At 37.3% G+C, this 19904-nt stretch overlaps 1 protein-coding gene across 8 annotated transcripts in view; it reads left to right on the plus strand.

Annotated features, from left to right (window-relative positions):
- Positions 1-19904, plus strand: part of ERBIN (erbb2 interacting protein) — a 138652-nt gene that overhangs the window by 89687 nt on the left and 29061 nt on the right. For all 8 annotated transcript variants that reach the window (XM_075726831.1, XM_075726836.1, XM_075726837.1 and 5 more), the window contains 9 exons: positions 3444-3500; positions 9440-9503; positions 11322-11396; positions 12699-12843; positions 13961-14033; positions 15133-15262; positions 15961-16076; positions 17115-17184; positions 18208-18307. In XM_075726831.1, the coding sequence (XP_075582946.1) occupies positions 3444-3500; positions 9440-9503; positions 11322-11396; positions 12699-12843; positions 13961-14033; positions 15133-15262; positions 15961-16076; positions 17115-17184; positions 18208-18307 (830 nt within the window). The remainder of the gene's footprint in view (positions 1-3443; positions 3501-9439; positions 9504-11321; positions 11397-12698; positions 12844-13960; positions 14034-15132; positions 15263-15960; positions 16077-17114; positions 17185-18207; positions 18308-19904) is intronic.

A 19904-nucleotide genomic window follows, 5' to 3' on the forward strand; every position in this document is an offset into this window, starting at 1 on the left:
GAAAGAGTAGAATGTGAAACAAGGTCACAAAGCTATGAACCTTTCTATCACAAAAGGCAATCTTTAAGTTCAGAGAATTAGCTTATTAAAAGTGTAGTACAGTTAGTTCTGGCTAAAGTCAACAAAGTGTCGGCATGCATATGTATATAGTTTAGCATATGAATGGCGGTTTGCTTCTACTGTTTTCAACTGAGAAATTTGACTGCATACTTGTGCTGTGAAGAAAACCTACAAATTGTAGCTATTTTCCCTGTCATCAAAGCAAAACACCAGCTGGAGCCTAATGCAGTGTTTGATTGTTCGTGGATTCAGAAGTCCAAGCCCAAAATGACCATTCAAATCTTGAGGGTGCTTAAACAAATGTTCTGTTTTGTCACAAATTGGTATCTTAGGGTGCAGGCAGGTTAAGAAGGCTAGGAAGTCCTTTCCAGGTATGTCCTAGATTGACAGCAGTGAGATTACCATGAACTGTTTTTTTATTAGGGTATTCTTTCAGCACTGTTAGTGTGTTGGTTTTTCTTTGAGAGGCTGGGGGGGAGGAGGTTTCCCTCCAGCAGTTGCTACCAGATGGCAAGTACCGCTTGCAGTGCTGGGCTATGTTGACCTCTGCTCTGTTTCAAGGTGACTGTTATATTCTTAGGTTATTCGTAGGCGTGGCAGATTGCTACTTTCAAATGCATCCAAAAATGAGCAAATGTCTGGAGGAAAAATAAATACTGTTTTCAGCTTTCTATTTTTACTCAAGTATAGTTCTTACTACTTAATCAAAACTAAGGTTTTTGTCTCTGTCCTTACAACATACTCAGTTAAGCACCTTCACAAAAGACTGGTCTGTTCACTATGCTCCTTTTTGAGTCAGGGAGCTTAATGCCCTGTTTTGTGTTGTATGAGGGCTGTTAGTGGGTCACATGTAGAACTCTTGACTTTAGAATCCCGTCTGTATTTAAACGAAATTCAGTTTCTGCAGTTCACTTAATGAAGAGATACTCTTGTCACTGCTGTCCTGATGCAAAAAATTCCACTGGGGATAGCACATTGCTTGAATGTCAAGACTACTTTGAACTTATCTTGGCCAAGCAGTTGAGTTTGGGATCTAGAGGTTCATAGAATCATAGAATGGTTTGGGTCGGAAGGGACCTTAAAAATCATCTAGTTCCAACCCCCCTGCCATGAGCAGGGACACCTTCCACTAGACCCGGTTGCTCAAAGCCCCATCCAACCTGGCCTTGAACGCTTCCAGGGATGGGGCATCTGCAGCTTCTCTGGGCAACCTGTTCCAGTGCCTCACCACCCTCATAGTGAAGAATTTCTTCCTTATATCTTATCTAAATCTACCGTCTTTCAGTTTAAAGCCATTACCCCTTGTCCTATCACTACATGACCTTGTAAAAAGTCCCTCTCCAGCTTTACTGTAAGCCCCCTTCAGGTACTGAAAGGCCGCAATAAGGTCTCCCCAGAGCCTTCTCTTCTGCAGGCTGAACAACCCCAACTCTCTCAGCCTGTCTTCATAGGGAGAGGTGTTCCATCCCTCTGACCATCTTCGTGGCCCTTCTCTGGACTTGCTCCAACAGGTCCATGTCTTTCTTGTGCTGAGGACCCCAGAGCTGGACACAGTGCTCCAGGTGGGGTCTCATGAGAGCGGAGTAGAGGGGGAGAATCACCTCCCTCAATCTGCTGGTCACACTTCTATTGATGCAGCCCAGGATATGGTTGGCTTTCTGGGCTGCAAGCACGCATTGCCAGGTCATGTTGAGCTTCTCATCAACCAACACCCTCAAGTCCTTCTCCTTAGGGGTGCTCTCAATCCATTCTCTGCTCAGCCTGTGAAGGACCTTTTGAACTTCATGAGGTTTGCACAGGCCCACCTCTCAAGCCTGTCAAGGTCCCCCTGGATAGCATCCCTTCCCTCCAGCATGTTGACTGCACCACACAGCTTGGTGTTGTTGGCAAACTTGCTGAGGGTGCACTCAATCCCACTGTCCCTATTGCCGACAAAGATGTTAAACAGCGCTGGTCCCCGTACTGATCTCTGAGGAACACCACTCATCACTGGTCTCCACTTGGACATTGAGCCATTGACCACAACTCATTGAGTGCAACCTTCAAGCCAATTCCTTATCCACCGAGTGGTCCATCCATGAAATCCATGTCTCTGGTTTGGAGACAAGGATGTCATGTGGGACAGTGCCAAATGCTTTGTACAAGTCCAGGTAGATGACATCAGTTGCTCTTCCATTATCGAGCAATGCTGTAACCCTGTTGTAGAAGGCCACCAGATTTGTCAGGCACAATTTGCCCTTAGTGAAGCCATGTTGGCTGTCATCAATCACCTCCTTATTTTCTATATGCCTTAGCTTAGTTTCCAGGAGGATCTGCTCCATGATCTTGCTGGGCACAGAGGTGAGACTGACTGGCCTATAGTTCCCCGTGTCTTCCTTTTCTCCCTTTTTAAAAATGGGGGCTATGTTTCCCCTTTTCCAGTCAGTGGGAGCTTCACCAGACCGCCACAGTTTCTCAGATATGATGGGTAGTGGCTTAGCAACTTCATCCACCAGTTCCCTCAGGACCTGCGGATGCATCTCATCAGGTCCCATGGACTTGTACACCTTCAGGTTCCTTAGATGGTGTTGAACCTGATCTTCTCCTACAGTGGGTGGTTCTTCATTCTCCTAAGTCCCCCTGCCTTTGCATTCTGTGACTTGGGTGGTGTGGCTTAAGCACTTGTCAGTGAAGACCAAGACAAAAAAGCTGCTGAGTACCTCAGCCTTCTCCATATCGTGGGTAACCAGGTCTCCCGTTTCTTTCTGGAGAGGGCCCACGTTTTCCCTAGTCCTCCTTTTATTTATCTTATTTATAGTTTATAGTTCTTGAAAGAAAGGTCAAACTGCCTTCTAACAGAAATATCAACATGGATTAAGAAGCTGACTAGAAAGAGAATATGTAAGGAAATCCAAGATGAATTTAAAGGTTGTTTTTACCATGTGGAAAACCACAGGTATTCCTCTGATGAGGCTTGTTATATGAAATGGTTTGATACATTGCCAATATTAGAAATTCAGCATCTTAACTTGTGTGGACTGATCCTACCTTTCTTCTATTCCTTCCTGTGTACTCCTGTATATGATGTTAATGTGTACCCATAATGAATCCAGTGAAGTGCTTTAAAATCTCTGGGATGAAGGAAAATAAATGTGTTCAAACAGGTGCAGAAAAGCAGGCAAGATCTAGTTTGTTTGCTGCTTTACCAAAACCAAACCCCAATGAATAAATGAATTTAAAATAACATGCAGATTTATGCACAAAACATATTTTGATTCTTACAGAAAAACTATTTCGATCATGTAGATCTTTTTTTGAAATTCAGCAATATAAATAAGTTCAGAGATAGCTTTTGTCATAAAATGCAGTATATTGTGATAATTCAGTATGTCTTTCTGTTACAGATTAACTAAACTCCAGATATTGGAACTTAGAGAAAACCAGTTAAAAATATTGCCAAAGTAAGTATGGATGCCATTTATTTAAACTACTTTGGAGAGTTTTTTCTGTAGTTATACTAATAATGCAGTGCATATTGAAAAGTAGATCACAGCTTAAAATGTGTAGCTAAGTAACTGGACTAAGCTCTCACAAGGAACTTTCCTTTCATACTGCTGAAGTTGTATCTCTCTTCAGACTGACTGGTTTACCTATTCAAAGACAATTTTTTTTTTCTCTGTCCCTGTCCAGCTCTGTGGATTTCTGATCCACCTGTTGAGCTTTTAAGTCAGCATGTGGACACCTCAGGATGATAGTTCTGAGATGTCTGATGCTTCTTGCATGCAGTATTGTATGGCTGCCCAGATGCCTGTCTGGGTACGGTTCTGATGGCTGAGTGTATGAGACTTAGGCATTGGTAATTAAGATCATTATCTCTAAATCAAATGTGGAGTTTGAGATACTTGCTCAGAATGACTGAGGGAATGTGATTCACATGACTTGAACACTTTGTTTAGTTTAATATACTTCGAGGCTGAAGTAAGTAACAATACATTCCTGTGTTTCATGGAATCTGTTATGCTGTACCTATTCTATAATGCAACAGGCTTGTTTAATATCATGGCAGCATATTCCTCAGACATGTAAATCCAATTGTACCTCTCAAAATGTAGCACCTTTCTAAAGCCTGCATTGCAATTCTCACTCATTTCATCAAACAAACCCAGACTGATGGTGTTGCAGTTCCTGCTGTTTCTATGAGTTAGAGCAATGCTCTGAATTTTCTGACTTGGACCCTGGAGGTGTAAGTGGGCTGACAGAAGTATAAAAGGTCAATGAAGAGAGAAACAGAGATCCCACAGATAGGATGTGAAGAACCAGTTGTAGAGTCCTGAATGTGTTGTGGTGTGCTGTCAAAGGGGTCCTCCTCTGGCAACAGAGACTGGTAAAGACAAGTACTGGTTTTGGTGGACGTAAGACGTTTTGGTGGTGAAGAGGAGGAGCTAACAATTGAGTATCACTCTGTCCAGCTCATATGCTAGTAGAGACTTGCATGCAGCAGGCTGAAGTGTGAATTGCCAGCCCTTCAAATACAGCAGCCAGTTTTCTTAATGACTGTAGGTAATTATAGGCCTAAGACATGACCAAGGGGTATGTGCCATTGGAATTCCCTTTTTTTGTGCCTAGATACTGTACTGTGGTGTCTGCTGTATTAAGATGCCAGAACTTATATCTGGAATGAAATGTGTAGCATCAGAAGGTGTGAATTTAAATCTTCCAAGTGTGAAGCATTCTGTTCATTCATGTAATATAAATGCTGTTTATCCTCCTTTGCTCTTTCTGCTATCACTAATTTCAGTGGAAAAAAATCAGAAGATGTGTAATTTGGGGTAGTAGCTCTGTAAATTAAGTTACTCCCAACTGAGGAGCCGTAGCTATAATTAAAACTTACAGCTAATACAGATTTCGTATATAAAATTACTCTGACCTTAATTGGCATAATTAACACTAATAGCATGAATTATGTGCGATATTTTAAAAAGAGTAGTTTATGGAGGTCTGTTGTAGTGATAAGAGACATTTAAACAAATCCTATAACGTATTTAAACCAAACACAACTTCTGTTGAAGTTGCTGGGAATTTTTTGGTTGACTTCAGTGTTTTCAGGGTTTCATCCTTGCTGGAAAACTAAATAGCAGCTGTTATGAAGATGTCCTCTGCAGCACCTCCACAATGATCTGCAGTACATGCTGAGATGCCACCTTTATTATTCTCTTCTGGTACCCTTGTCATTTGATTAAGGGACTAAAGCTATTGAGACTACTCCTTTTGTTTGGTTTGGTTTGTTTTGTTTAACCACATTACTATGCTTTTGCTACAGTGAGGGACTGGAAACATATTTTGTTTATGTATGATGTACACAGGAGAGAAAAAATTATTGTGGTGTCCATAGTATGCAACAGGTGAATCTGCTTTGTTGTATCTGAAGGTTAATACAGCCATGTAGCAGTTCACCTGGCCAACAAAGGCATCCGTGGCCTGGCTTTAACTATTATGTTAGGGGAGAAGCTGATATGAAATTTGAACTTGCACAGTTTTCCAAACCTGAGTATGTGTTTTAAAAGGAACATGCTATACAGCTGTATAACAGTGTAGAAAACCCAAAGGCTTTTTTTTTAAGCTAATAAGATGTAGCAATACGTGCTAATGTTTTTGCTAAAGAATGCAACTGTCTTTTCTTTTTTCCCCGTCACTCTCACCTTTTTAATATTTTCATACTTACAAATATGAAAGAATTCACTGTAATGAGAAATGTATTCAGGTAAATTTCTATAAAATCAGCTAGCCCTCTTGCTGCATTAAACATGCACATAATTTTTAACACTAGAGCATAAAGCATGTGAAAGACGGTTAATCAAAATGGGTAATTAATGCCAACACACTAAATCAACCTTGCTTTGTGCCAAATGCATCATTTTGCTTGGAGCTTATCCACAGCTAGAGACTGCAAAACTGGCAGTATTATAATGCAAACCAGCTCAATGAAAATATTTCTACTGAAAGAAAAGCAAAAATAAACATAGACTATTTTAGAGGCATTTATCTCATAGGTAGCTGAAAGTTGGGAAAATGGTCCAATGGAAATAGAATAAAAAAATTTTTTAAGCTTCTGTCTGTTGCCTAATTATCAATAAAAAGAATAACATTTTTAGAAAGAAGCAAGTTATTTGAGAGTGTAATTACAATGATTCAGGGCCCAATCTTGCTATCACACACACCTCTTGAATTGTATGCTACTTGAAGTAAGTTCTGTTAACCTTAGTGAAGCTGAGTATTTACAACATCAGAATCTGAGGCGTAATTTAGGCTACCTGATCCCTTAGTGCTGGATTGATTTGACAGCAAGTTCAATAATATGGATTATGAAACAGACTTTTCAGTTTATGGAAGGGATTACATAGTGCCATGGCAAAGATAGAAATAGCTGTAACTCAAGTCATCTAGTAAATTTTTGTTTCCACTCCAGTATTTCTCTTCCTTTAGCATTGAATTTTCCTGTTACTTTAACATTATTGAAAGCTTTGTTTGCATTTTGTCTGAAGATACAGTTGCTCTCTAAGCAATGCAGAAAAGCAAAGTGATACTAGTCATAGAATAGCTGAAAGTGCTATAGACTAGGCAGGCAGTGGGGAAGGAGAGGGAAATAACTGAGACCCTGGTCTTGCAAACACATTTGTTTATGTTTGACAGTTCAAGTGGATGTGTTTGCTAGGTTACAGACATTTTGGCAAAGGAAAAAAAGGGCCCCAAATTGGTAAAGTGACTTTGTTATACTGGCAATGTTACATAACGTTAATTTTGCAATTACTTGAGAGAGATTTGCAGATATTTGCTCTGACGAGGACCCTTGATGAAAAACTGTAACTATTTTTTTTAGTAAGACAGTGAAGATTAAGGCAAGAATAGGAACTTTGGGTTGCCTTAGAGCCATTAAGGATGTAGCAGTAGCAGGATGGGAAGGGAACGGAGCACCTAGATCTTGGGTTGGACCGGACTGGAATTTGTGTATCTAGTGAGGGGAAGAGAGGAGCTTTATTGCTTAGATTCTGTTAATCTGGTGTTAGCTGTGTAAAAAGTTTGGCCTCAGAGTTGAGTGGTGTACCAGAGGAAGGAAAAAAAAACATCACTCAGACCTTGGAGTATGTTGGCCTGGGAGATTGCTTTTTTTTTCTTTTTTTGGTGTATTTTTACCAAATCATTAAAATAAGAAGAGTTGAGTTCATGTTGAACTGAAAGAGAAAATTCCGTTCATCTCAAGCTGCAGTAAAAAACCCTGTCTGACTTTGTTTCAATTGAGCCTCATCAAAATTCACTTAAATCAGATGGAACTTTTTTCATTTTGTTGTTGTTAACCTGGTTTTTTTTTCTTTACTTTTAAAATTTGTATTTATTTCTAAGCTGAAAATTCAGTTCAAATAATAATCAAGGCACTGTCTTAAAACTGTTGAAATGAAAAGACTATAACAATGTTAAAATAAGCCATTTTCTTCCAAATCATCATTTATTGAAACTAATGTACCAAATTCAATCCCACATAGCTGTGAATCTCCCTTAGTCTACTTTTTAAGGCTGAAATTTAGATCATTGGTGAAGTTTTGGACTGCTCTCTCTAGTAGCCTACAGTCTAGCTAACATAGCTTGAAAACGGAAGAAATCTAAAACCTTTTTAAATTGAAGCCATCAGTAAAAGTACAGTATGGTGTTACCCACGGAGTTTTGAATGCTGCAGAATGATGTGCTAGATCCTTTAAGTGAGTCTTCAGGTGTGCTTCTGAGAGATGCATTGGGGCAAATTTGTTAGCAACATATGGGACTAAAATGGGTATTGGCATGGTCTCATAAAGCTTTGAGAAATTCAGTTTATGCAATATTTCATGGGGACTTAACTAATTTATGTTAGGATTGGAAAATTAATTTTAGCAGTTGGCTTACTGATAATCATCCGGTTCATGAGCTTTGAGAAATGAAGGAAAATGTTTCTCAGATTCTTCTGGAAGTAGCCTTTTCCTGTATTTTTTCCTTTTTCTTCTTCGAGACAGTGGGAATGTGAGTTAAAGGCTTTCCCCTGAACCCTGTGTATACCATGTGTGCAGTACTAAAAATGGCTTCTGCTTTTGTCTTGATCATGTCTTTACGTACATATGCTAAATTTCTAGTTTGTCCCCAACTTGATTACTATAATGCAATGAAAATCAAATCTATAGACAAATGCTGAGTGTAGTCCTTTTTGGAGATTATTTAATGAATAACACTAATAATCACATTAACTTACTTTCAATAAATAAGGCATTTTTCAGTACAATGTGATTTTTGAACTGTATATTCAGAACAACTCTAATACTCGGTGTATTTGAAGAACAACTGAAGCTTTTAATAGCTGCATAGAACATCTTGTGCTCATGCAGATGTTTTTTAAAGATATTAGTGTTCATACATATATTCTGATAATATTAAAAAACTCTACCATTTAGAAGCTCTTATATTTAGTTTTTCCAGAATTTTATAGGATGTACACACAGTTTATATTTGAAAGTTTTAAATATTATTAGTTGTTCTATGGAAATCTACTATTAAATAAATACAGAACATAATGTCATATGAGGGATTCACAGCCCCTGTGAAAATACTATTAGGTAGTACTGCTGTTGACTGCAGTACCAATTTGTGTAGACCACCATGTGTAGTGCTGGATAATCTCTGTGGGGTCCCCAAAGTAAACTTTAAATGGAGGAAAAATTTTGCCAAAACACAGCTTGAAATAATGGATTTTATTTCAGTCATTGATTTAATCTTTGCCATAAATTAGCTTAAAGAGTATTGATGTGTCACAAAATCCAATTTAGTAATCTGATTTGTTGTAGGACTAGATGAATAGTTAGGATTCCAGACCATATCATATGGAAACAACTTTGTCAACAGCCTAGGGTGGGGAGAAAGGTGGTGTTGGTTACTGTGATGCAACAGTGGTCTTTTCTATTTTAGCTGATCATAAGGCAATGGTCTTTCTTTGGGAGGAAAACATCTAATTAACCAGCCTTTGCTTCTGAGAAGACTTAACTGTGACTGTCAGTGAAAAGCTGAAGCACTCAAAATAAGAGTGACTTCACTGAGTTACTCTTTATCATAAAGATTACTCTAGTGATCTTTATTTTTTGTAAACTAATCTATAGATGAGTTGCAGTGTACTCTTTGTGTGACAGTCAACACTTGGCATGATCATTAATATGTGCCTGGTTGAACAGGGTGTGAAAATTTGACCTTACTTAGACATCAGTCCAGTTGCAGAACAGCATCACTACTTAATACCAATTAAAGTAATGTATTTGTATGAATACAGGAAGATTGGATGTAATTGGTATTTTCTTAAATCTAATTCCTTATTAATATGCTTCTTGTGCAGAACCATGTCCAGACTGACTCAGCTGGAGAGACTGGACTTAGGAAGTAATGAATTCACAGAAGTGGTGAGTTTTGCCTTAGTAACAGAGCTTTGGATCTTTTGTAGATCTCTTTATCCTTTAATCTGTTTTTAATCAATATGAAAATGTAAACAACAGCTTAAGAGTTCTGCTACTGAGCAAATATTATGTATACCTCATACTACGTTATGGAGCCTGTTACAAAAATTACGTGCATATTCTGATGAATATAAGTATGTTTTTCCTCAATTTGAACATAACACTGTGGTATAGTGTGGTTACTGTACTGGTAAAAAATTAATGGTAATGTGTGTTTGAGTTATAAACATAATTGTTTGGCTTATAATACATTCTAACACTTATTGGTTGTCATATATTTAATGTTGCAAGTTCTGTATAAGCTGTGCATAACCTGCTTTTATTGTTGTGTACAAACTTTAGAACCAAGGGAAACTATATTAATTTTGAGTTTTAATATTGTTCAAAATAGTATTTACAGTTGAGGTGCTCAGATTTTTCTTTCAACATGGATTGGCTTGTTTCCTGTTCATGATCTCACAGACAAATACATCTTACATTTACAATCACTTAACATCTGTTCGCTTCTACAAGTACTTTCCTGGATAAAGGAATTGAAATAGAAGTATAGGGGAACATACTGACCTGCCATATAATAAAGTCAAGCCTTCGTGTGCCACCAGCAGATGATGCAGAGCTGAACACTTGCCTGATTGTATGTTTTGGCAGATAGGGAAGTGTATTTAAGGAATTGTTCATTAGTATTATTACACTTCTAGCCATTACCATTACTGTCATATTCTCATTACAGGGTAGATACTTGTGTGGGAGACAAACTAAAATGCCCAGGCCCATGTTAAGCCATTACAGCCAGGAACTAAGTATAGGCTGCAAAACTACGTGTTTGGGTATATTTTTGGCTGATTGCTTCATCTCTCCCAGCCTTTTAGCTACAAGAGTCAGCTACTGGTAACATTTCATTAAGATCTTTTGGTAAAAGCACAAAAAGGTTTAAAACCACTTTTTTGGATAAAGATCTGTCTGAAAGGTAGTCTTCAGTTAAGATTTTCGCTTGGAAAACAAATTGTTGTGAGTCAGGACTGCAACTTATGCAGGAGTGCTGTATATTTACAATATAACAAAATGCAGTTCTGCATTTAACTGAGTTTGGTTGTAGTTGTTAAGGTGCGGTAGCACCTGTTTTGTATTACTTTCTCAGGAGGGAAGTTTAAAATGGAAAGCATATGCAACATAGATGTTTACCAAGGAGAGTGGTCTTTCCCCGATACATAAGATACTTCTAACAGTAAGCTGTAATGGAAGCACAATTGTGCACTTCACTTTATGGATGGATTGGTTTGCTTCTATCATGCAGATGCACCCTTTGTTGCTAGAAAATTAAAATTGGTTTTCCTTTTCCCCAAAACCACAAACTTTGTGGTTTTTGAAAAACAGGTCTTCTGAGTTGATGGAATTTAAGGGTTTTTAGACCTCCTGTGTGAGAGAGGAAGTTATACGCATAACATTTATTGTGCGCTCCAGTTGAAAAATAATACTTTCTGAAAAAAAAAACCAAACCAACAAAAAAACCCCAAACCCCAACATGTTTTGTAAGGATTATTTAGTGCTGTGATCAAGTTCTTAAAAGATTTTTGTATATCTAGTATATATTTACATTTCAAAAAGTGAATTATTTGGGCTTTCTTTGATGACCCAGTGAAACAAATGTATATAACAGCTATAATAAGACATTACTTAAAATTGTGATAGATAAATCACTGCAGTTGTTTTCGCCTTTCATTATTTCCTGTATGAAGTTTTTAAAAAAATGGCTTCCCTTTACAGCCTGAAGTACTTGAACAACTGAGTGGGTTAAAGGAATTTTGGATGGATGGTAATAGACTAACACTTATTCCAGGGGTAAGTCCTTTTACTGTGTTAAACATTTAGTATTTTAATTTACAGTGGTATTTGCTTTGTTAGCTATCATTTATGTTAAAGTTGCTACGTAGTGTTGGTTTTACTTACAGCCAAAAGGCTAAATGCCATTTAAATGCTTAACTGGTCTACTTAGAAACTGTCATCCATCATGAGAGTTGGGTACACAGGTTTTCTTTCATTGAAAGTTAAATACTTCTCATATAAAAATTACCTTCCAGTTCAGTAGAGGGGTAAAATTCCTAGATCAAATCCTGGATCAAATTTAGGGTTGACTGGTCCTTCCAAAAAGGAATTATTTTGAGGTAGACAGCAAGCAGGAATTTACAGGATAAATATGCTGTGTGAATTTTTACTGGTCATGGCTGTAAAGCAAGCAATGCCTGTTCAGGTGCCGTGTATGCAGGGACCACAGCCAACTCCTGAGGAAGTGTTCTGTTGACTTCTTCTGGGTTCCTGACATCTCTCAGAATTGCGTGGGGTCCAGACTGACCTATTATTGCAGTACTTGTGAACCTGTGCTTATGTTCTAGTAAACTAGTGAATGAGTATTTGAAATTTGGGAAGCAGCTGGTCTCTTTTCAGACTTAAAATCACTAGCAGTCTTCTGAGGTGAGGCTTTCTTGCCTGATCAGTAGTCTTCTCTACTGTCTTTCCTCACTTCAGCTAATTCTCCTTGAAAAGTTGAGTGGATGTACTAAACTTTTCTACTTTACAGTAAAAGTAAAACTGTATTTGTGAAACTGACTGCATCTTCCCTGTGAAGATTTTAGTAGAGTAGCGTGCACAAATCTTCAAGCTTATTCCATTCATATGGAAAGGTAATGTAGCCCTATATTTTGGCTTGTTTCTTCAGTTTAGTACAATCAGGGATTCGTTGTTGTTGTTTTTGAGGTTAAGTAGGGTGCAGTTTTGCACAAAAGGTAAAAATAAGCATTAAAAGACTTTGGAGCCTAATGACATCCTTACGTTATCTATCTGTCTGAAGTCTGCTCTAAAGCTTCAATTAGAGGATTAACAGCAACTGATCAAACCATTGAATTTGCAGCAGACTGACTTTAGAGAGACCTGCAGAATTGGTGTGTCTTTGTGTATGGAAAAACATCATCTGTGCATATCTGCGCAGAATATTTCATTATAAAGCTTGGATATTTTGTATTTCAGCATTATTAAGTTTTTTCTTTTCCTCTGGCATTACACAAGAGACAGTTTGTTGTCAAATCTGCTGGATTTTTTGTTTTAAACTTGCACTTTCTAGAATGCATTATTTTCTCTTGCTTTTAGTTCATAGGCACTTTGAAACAACTGACCTACTTGGATGTTTCTAAAAACAACATTGAAGTAGTTGAAGAAGGTATTTCAGGTTGTGAAAGCCTGCAAGACCTACTGTTGTCCAGTAATTCACTTCAGCAACTACCAGAGTCTATTGGTTTGTATTTTCAGTTAATTCATGTTCTTAAAAGCTTATAGTTTAGACACAGAGACTTGAAAGTAGACAAATGGCATTTTAGATCTAAGTTTCAATTGATTAAAAGTGCCAGTTTTGGATAAAGCTGAAATGCGTAGCTGAATAATAAAATTCATATTTGTTTTGGAGCATTCTTGACTTTATACAGTAGTCTGTACATGGATGAAAAAAATTTTCTCTCCGCTTCTCTGCCATGGCTGGCACACAGTAAGCTGGCAAACAAGTTCTGTAAGCTTGTCTGCTTATTTCCTGAGGTGCCTAGCACTATAGGCATGCCAGGGAATACAGAAGGTCATAGAATCATAGAATCGTTTAGGTTGGAAAAGACCTTTAAGATCATCCAGTCCAACCATTAACGTAACATTACCATGTCCACCACTAAACCAAATAGGGGTAGAGTAATAATTTCATGTTTCCTGGCTTGGTGACTAGATTATTTCTTAATGAAAGTAAAAACTAGGAATCAGCAAGGTTGGAAAGGACCTCTAAGATCATCAGTCCAACCATCAACACAACACCACCATGCCCACTAAACCATGTCCCAAAGTGCCACATCTACCCGTTTTTTGAACACTTCCAGGGATGGTGACTCCACCACCTCTCTGGGCAGCCTGTTCCAATGCTTGACTGCTCTTTCCATGAAGAAATTTTTCCTAATATCTAATCTAAACCTCCCCTGGCGCATCTTGAGGCCATTTCCTCTCATCCTATTACTTGTTAATTGGGAGAAGAGACCAACACCCACCTCACTACAACCTCCTTTCAGGGAGTTGTAGAGAGCGATAAGGTCTCCCCTCAGCCTCCTCTTCTCCAGGCTAAACAACCCCAGTTCCCTCAGCCGCTCCTCGTAAGACTTGTGCTCCAGACCCTTCACCAGCTTCGTTGCCCTTCTCTGGACATGCTCCAGCACCTCAATGTCCTTCTTGTATTGAGGGGCCCAAAACCGGAAACAGTATTCAAGGTGCGGCCTCAAGATGTGGTTACTTGCCTATAGGGTTTTTTCCCCTTAATTTAAAATTAAAACTAAGCTTAATGAACTCAAATGTCCTTTTTGATTTACTTGTCCATTTTATTACAGGTTCCCTGAAGAAGGTAACAACACTTAAAATTGACGAAAACCAGTTGATTTATTTGCCGGACTCCATAGGAGGGTAGGTATTTCACCCGAATAAAAGGTTGAATTGCCTTTCTGCACACTTTTCTGTAACAATGGCTCCTCTTTTGAATGTTTTTACAATTACTTGATTTCATTTCTTCTACATGTTAATGTCTTAATAAAATTGAAAGCAAGTGCTTTCATATCTTGCTTCTAGTTTGCAGTATGTATGTTCTTTGTGTATTACTTAATATCAAAAGACCTATGTTCCTTACTTATTAATGCAGCTACCAATCTATAAAAGAAAAATTGAATGTGACAGAAAACAAGATGTTTTAAAAGGCAGTCAGCTGCCTGAAACTGGTTTTTGGCAGTAACATAGCTGTGGCTATGGTAAATATTGTAAATGATTGAACCACTATCAAAAAGCTTGTAAAAAAGTGACTCTAAAGACACATTTTTCTTTTGTATATTATAAGGAGACCTTTCACCTGTCCGTCAGCAGGTTTTTTAATGTATAATTTGGCATTCAGCAATTTAATTTAAAACTCTCAAATGACGGCAAAAATAATTGGTTCAGAATTAAGGGCTATACAAATGAAGGTTCTTTTCTCCTATTACAAGTAATGCAGGTTATCTTTTGTTGTCAGAATTTACAAAATACTTCTTCACTGCTGGATTCTTAGGTTCACTGTCTCTAACTCCTGAAATTCTTTTCTTGTTCAGAAACTGCACTCAACTCCTGTTTGGCTATGAGCTGTCCCATTCTGAATGTTTTCAGCACCTTTCACTAGCACATTTTCATGTAGTACACAAATATTTGATGTTGCTGACCCTCCTGTTTTCACTGAATGTTCTGAGGACAGTGTAAAGAAGATGTAAAGAAAAAAAACCCAACCAAACAAAAGAAACCACCCACGAAAAAAACCCCACCAAACCCCACAATCAACCAACAAACTAAACAAACCCCAAAACACGTTTTAGGCAATTAGTAAAGGATTTTTCTTGGATTTGAATACCCTTGGGTTTCAGAGTTTTATTTCGAATTGAAATTGAGAGTTGTAATTAATAGTGGTATTAACTTCATTTAAACTTAAAGTATTCAATTAATGTTGGATGAATTAACCTGTATAGAGGAGCATTTTTTTTTTCAGGTTAATATCAGTAGAAGAACTGGACTGTAGTTTCAATGAGATTGAAACATTGCCTTCATCTGTTGGGCAGCTCTCTAATATAAGGACATTTGCTGCAGATCACAACTTTTTAACACAGCTGCCATCAGAGGTATGTATTTAATTACAAAACTGTAAAATGAATTTTTAAATGTATTTTAAACTATGCAGCTTGTACAACTTTTGGATGACAAGTTGATAATTCTTGAGTAGATTTTTCTTCATGTGTGTTTGTAAAGGAGGATGTATATAAATATGTAAGTTTTCAAATAATGGGATTCTGAATTTTTTTAAGCAAGAAGTAGAAATTTGTTGCTAGTGTATTGAAACTAAAAGAAGGTTTAACGTGTAAGAATAGATCTAATTATACTTTACAGGCAAAAATACCTGTAATACTAATACTGTTTTAAAACAGTAATAATTTGTGTATTTAGAGTTGTGAAGATCATAGAATCATAGAATGCTTTGGGTTGGAAGGGACCTTTAGAGATCATCTAGCCCAACCCCCCCTGCAGTGAGCAGGGACATCTTCAACTAGATCGGGTTGCTCAGAGCGCCATCCAACCTGACTTTGAATGTTTCTAGGGACGGGGCCTCCACTACCTCTCTGGGCAACCTGTTCCAGTGCTTCACCACCCTCACTTAAAAAATTTCTTCCTTATATCCAGACTAAATCTATTCTTCTTTAGTTTAAATCCATTATTCCTTGTCCTGTCACAACAGGCCTTGCTGAAAAGATTGCCCCCATCCTTCCTGTAGGCCCCCTTATATGATGAATTAAGATGAATTAATTCTTTGGGTTTTTTTCAGATTGGAAACTGGAAGAATGTAACAGTGTTGTTTCTGCATTCTAATAAGCTTGAATTTCTCCCTGAAGAAATGGGTGATATGCAGAAATTAAAAGTCATCAATCTGAGTGACAATAGGTTTGTGAATGCATTTATTCATGTAGAAGTTGTATAAAATGCAATAATAATGTAGAGGTATTGTTATGAATATATTATGCTATCTTACTTCACGCACAGCTTAGAAGCTGACAGAGATACATGTATTTAATGTATTAATGTTATATTCTGGATCTTGCAGTTCTGTTGTATTAAGCTGTCTTTATTTTAATGATGTGGCACATGGCACATGCATTGAAGCACAGCTTCAATACATTCATGATTGTTAGCATGTATTTTTCTGGGGACTCAGTCGGTTATTTTCATAAAACTTTCGATTCGTATTTAAAAGTTACTAGCTTCCTCTATTGCATACAAAGGATACAAAAGCATATCACAGTATAGTGTAAAACACTTGAATGTGCTGGCGAAGGGGGAAAAGAGAGTTGTGTTTTATTAGAGCTGGTCATTAAAAACTGACAAAACATTTCTCTTCTGGGAATTGCCAATTTGTAGAATTTAAATACATTGGGAGAGATAAGTTTAACTGAGCTCTCCCTCCTGTTCTGTCAGTCCAGCTTCTCTGCACTCAATCTGTAGCTTGATTTATCCATTAATGCCAGAGCTTTCATTATCCAAGGCAGCCCCTTTCCCACACATGTATCTTGATAAAAACCAGGAATTTTCAGGTGTAGCACTTTTTTTTCTTAATTGGCGTGCAATATTGAAAGATAAAATGCTCAGGATTCAGATTAATTAATTCAGGTTAATTGTCTTCAAAATTGTATTCAAGTTACTAAAATGAGTTAAATTCAAGTTACATTGTCACTTCCTTTTTTAAGCTGCTTGCTAAATTGCGCAGAAATTTTGTTTTTGTTTTTGTTTTTTTCTTTTAATTCCAGGTATAGCTTTGAAGCTAACTTAAATGCTGTTGCCTTTCAACTGTCAATAGTTATTAACTTAACTATATATGTAAATGTCCTTTTTAAGTATTTTTACAGGCTAGTGCAGGATTGTTTCTTAATATATTTTAACAGTGTTCATAAATGTACTTACATAAATTCTTGTTGTAATTTACAGACTGAAGAATTTGCCATTTTCCTTTACAAAATTGCAACAGCTCACTGCTATGTGGCTATCAGACAATCAGGTGAACTTTTTTAAAATTAAAAATAGATGATTGTTGACTTTATTCCTAATGGAATTGACAAGTACAGAGCCATCTGTTAAGTAGTGAGACCTGGTACTGTGTATATATATCAATACTTTCTTGACATTCTGTGTCAGTTCTCCTGAAAAAAACAACACTGAGCCTATCTGTCTTTGCAGACTTTCACACTTCTAGGAAAGTTCTGTGCTCTTAGGAAATGCGATTTAACAGATGTTGGGTGTTTTGGGGTTTTGTTTTTCTTAATTCAGGCTTGTTTACATGGAAGAGTTAGTGCTTGATAAGCTAGCACATGAATGTGTAGCATGCTGTTTCTTCCACAGCTGTACCACTGGGGAAACTTAGCATGCCTTTTTTTGAGCTAGGTGTCTTGCCACACCTTTGAACTCTGTGACTGTCCGAGTTTCAAGCTATTCAGGACCAACTGATGTGCTTGTGGCTTGTATTTTTGCTGTGTATTGTATTGTACTATGCTGATTTCCTGAATGGCATTAAGGTGTACAGGGCTGCCAGAAATCCACTAGCTTCAGATGTAGTGTAATGAAAGTGCTTCTACTAATACAATTCTACAGAATCCCCTGCCCTTTTTTGTAAAATGTGGGGGATATTCAATCAGGTATCAATATGAAAAACTGAGTACAAAATTTTTCTCTTTATATGATTGTCTGCAGCTTTAAATGACCAAATATATTTGTGTATTCCAGATCAGCCTGCTTTGTGATAGTAGTAAGTCCTAGCAAGAAACTGGGTTATTTTTTGAATATCCAGTGTTTGCTTTTCTCTTCAAGCTATTACTGAGTTTCAGTTCTCAGTCAAAGCCAGTCGTCAATGAAAGGCAGACTTGTTAATAACTTCATTGTGTGAAAATTATTCAGAGGAGAAATAGTTTAATACAAGGCAGAGTAGTCTCAAAGTAATGGGACAGGCATGCTCTGTGAGATGTAGGTCATGTTTACTTCTTTATGTATACTCTCATAACATATCCTTCCTTCATTTGCTTCTTAGTCTAAACCACTTATCCCTCTTCAAAAAGAAGCTGACCCTGACACACAGAAAACAGTGCTTACTAATTACATGTTCCCCCAGCAACCAAGGACCGAGGATGGTAAGAATTTCTGAAATACTCTGTCAGAATGCTCACTTTTGAAAATAATAATGGAAAACTGTCCAGCCAATATGATTTTCAGTAGATAATACTTAAATACAAGTTTGAAGTAAACTTGTAAGTGATGAAGAGTTACATCTGCAGAATGAGAACAATAACTTAACGTGATCTACTTATTGGTAAATTCTAGGTGAAAATGTTTCAGTGAGTGAGGTGAGGAATGGACTGGGAGGATCACATTCTGCGATGGTTGCCACTTCCCAGTGTGCCACCCTATTTCATTCCAGCAGAGCTTAATGGTTTGGGGTGAAATAATCCTTAGCAAGTGTCTGCTTCAAACTGACTATTTTAACAGAATGTTAGACAAAATGTTTCCCCCATTACTAAGTACATATTTTTGGAAAAGTACATAGCATTCTGTGTTTAATAGAAGAAAGAAATTGGTCCAGAAAAAAAGCATTTTGCTAACACTTAGTTTGAACTGTTTTATAAAAAATTAGGCCCAAAATATTAAGACCTTGCCAGAAAGTTATTTCTGCACACTTGTAAAATAGGAAAATAAGTAACATTCCATAAGTAACCCCATCAGGAGTTAGGGAAAGAGAGATAAATCTCTTTAATTCTTCACTTTCTTTCCCCTGCAGGCAAAAAGAAAAAGCTTGTGCTGCTTTAACAGAAATGGAGGGGGAGGCAAATATAAATGGAAATAATTAAAAACTGACAAGTGGCAACATTTGCTATTCCATGGCACAAGTGTCTAGTACACTGAGAGAGGAGTAATCAAAAATATGAGCAAAACCAGTAAATTGTGCATCTCTTTTAGTGCCTTCTAATGCGGATAATATGTCTGCAGTATCTCTGATAGAATGTGAGAATTACAAAATCATTTGGAGATGCAGTGAAGCTCAAGATTTTTCCTGAAAGCATTCTCTCCATTTGAACTTTAACTCAGGTGCTGGGTTTTCTTTCTGTAGACAAGGAAAGGGCTGCTTGTTTGCCTTAAGTTGACAGAATACCTGTCTCTGAGGTGGTCATTCCAAATGGAAGGTTTAAAGTTCAATAGATAGCATTTTTAAACATGAATTCTTTTTTTAATTCTTTATCAAGTACTTGTTTTGGTCAGGAACAGTTTTGGTGATAGTGAAGTCTATTAGAATATTTTCAGATGTGTTAAAAATGTAAGTTTACCTAATAAATGCAGAGTAACAAATGTTCTAATGCATTTATTGAGCCCTATAATTAAGTATTTTTCGATTTCAGGTATAGACGTAGTTAATATGAAAAGTCTTGGCATTGCTAGTGAAGGATATACATTTGCTGGGGTGGTGGTGGTAGATTTATTAGACTATTTGGCGTGCTAAAGCAGAACCTGGCTGATGTAACACAAGACATAGAGACATGGTACTAGAGACACTGGGTGCCCAAAAGACCTTTTTTTTAATTAATCTCTTGTAAAGTTAAGAAATACTTTGTAAAGCTCCTGTCATTATTGTATAACTTCTGTCAAATCATGTGTTTACCTTAAGTTTTAGATGCTGCAGGGTTTTTTCAGGATTAGTAATAATACAGGTTTTTGTCCCTAAGTCATTCTTAATTT

Source organism: Pelecanus crispus, chromosome Z (genome assembly GCF_030463565.1).
Source record: "Pelecanus crispus isolate bPelCri1 chromosome Z, bPelCri1.pri, whole genome shotgun sequence".
Lineage (NCBI taxonomy): Eukaryota > Metazoa > Chordata > Aves > Pelecaniformes > Pelecanidae > Pelecanus > Pelecanus crispus.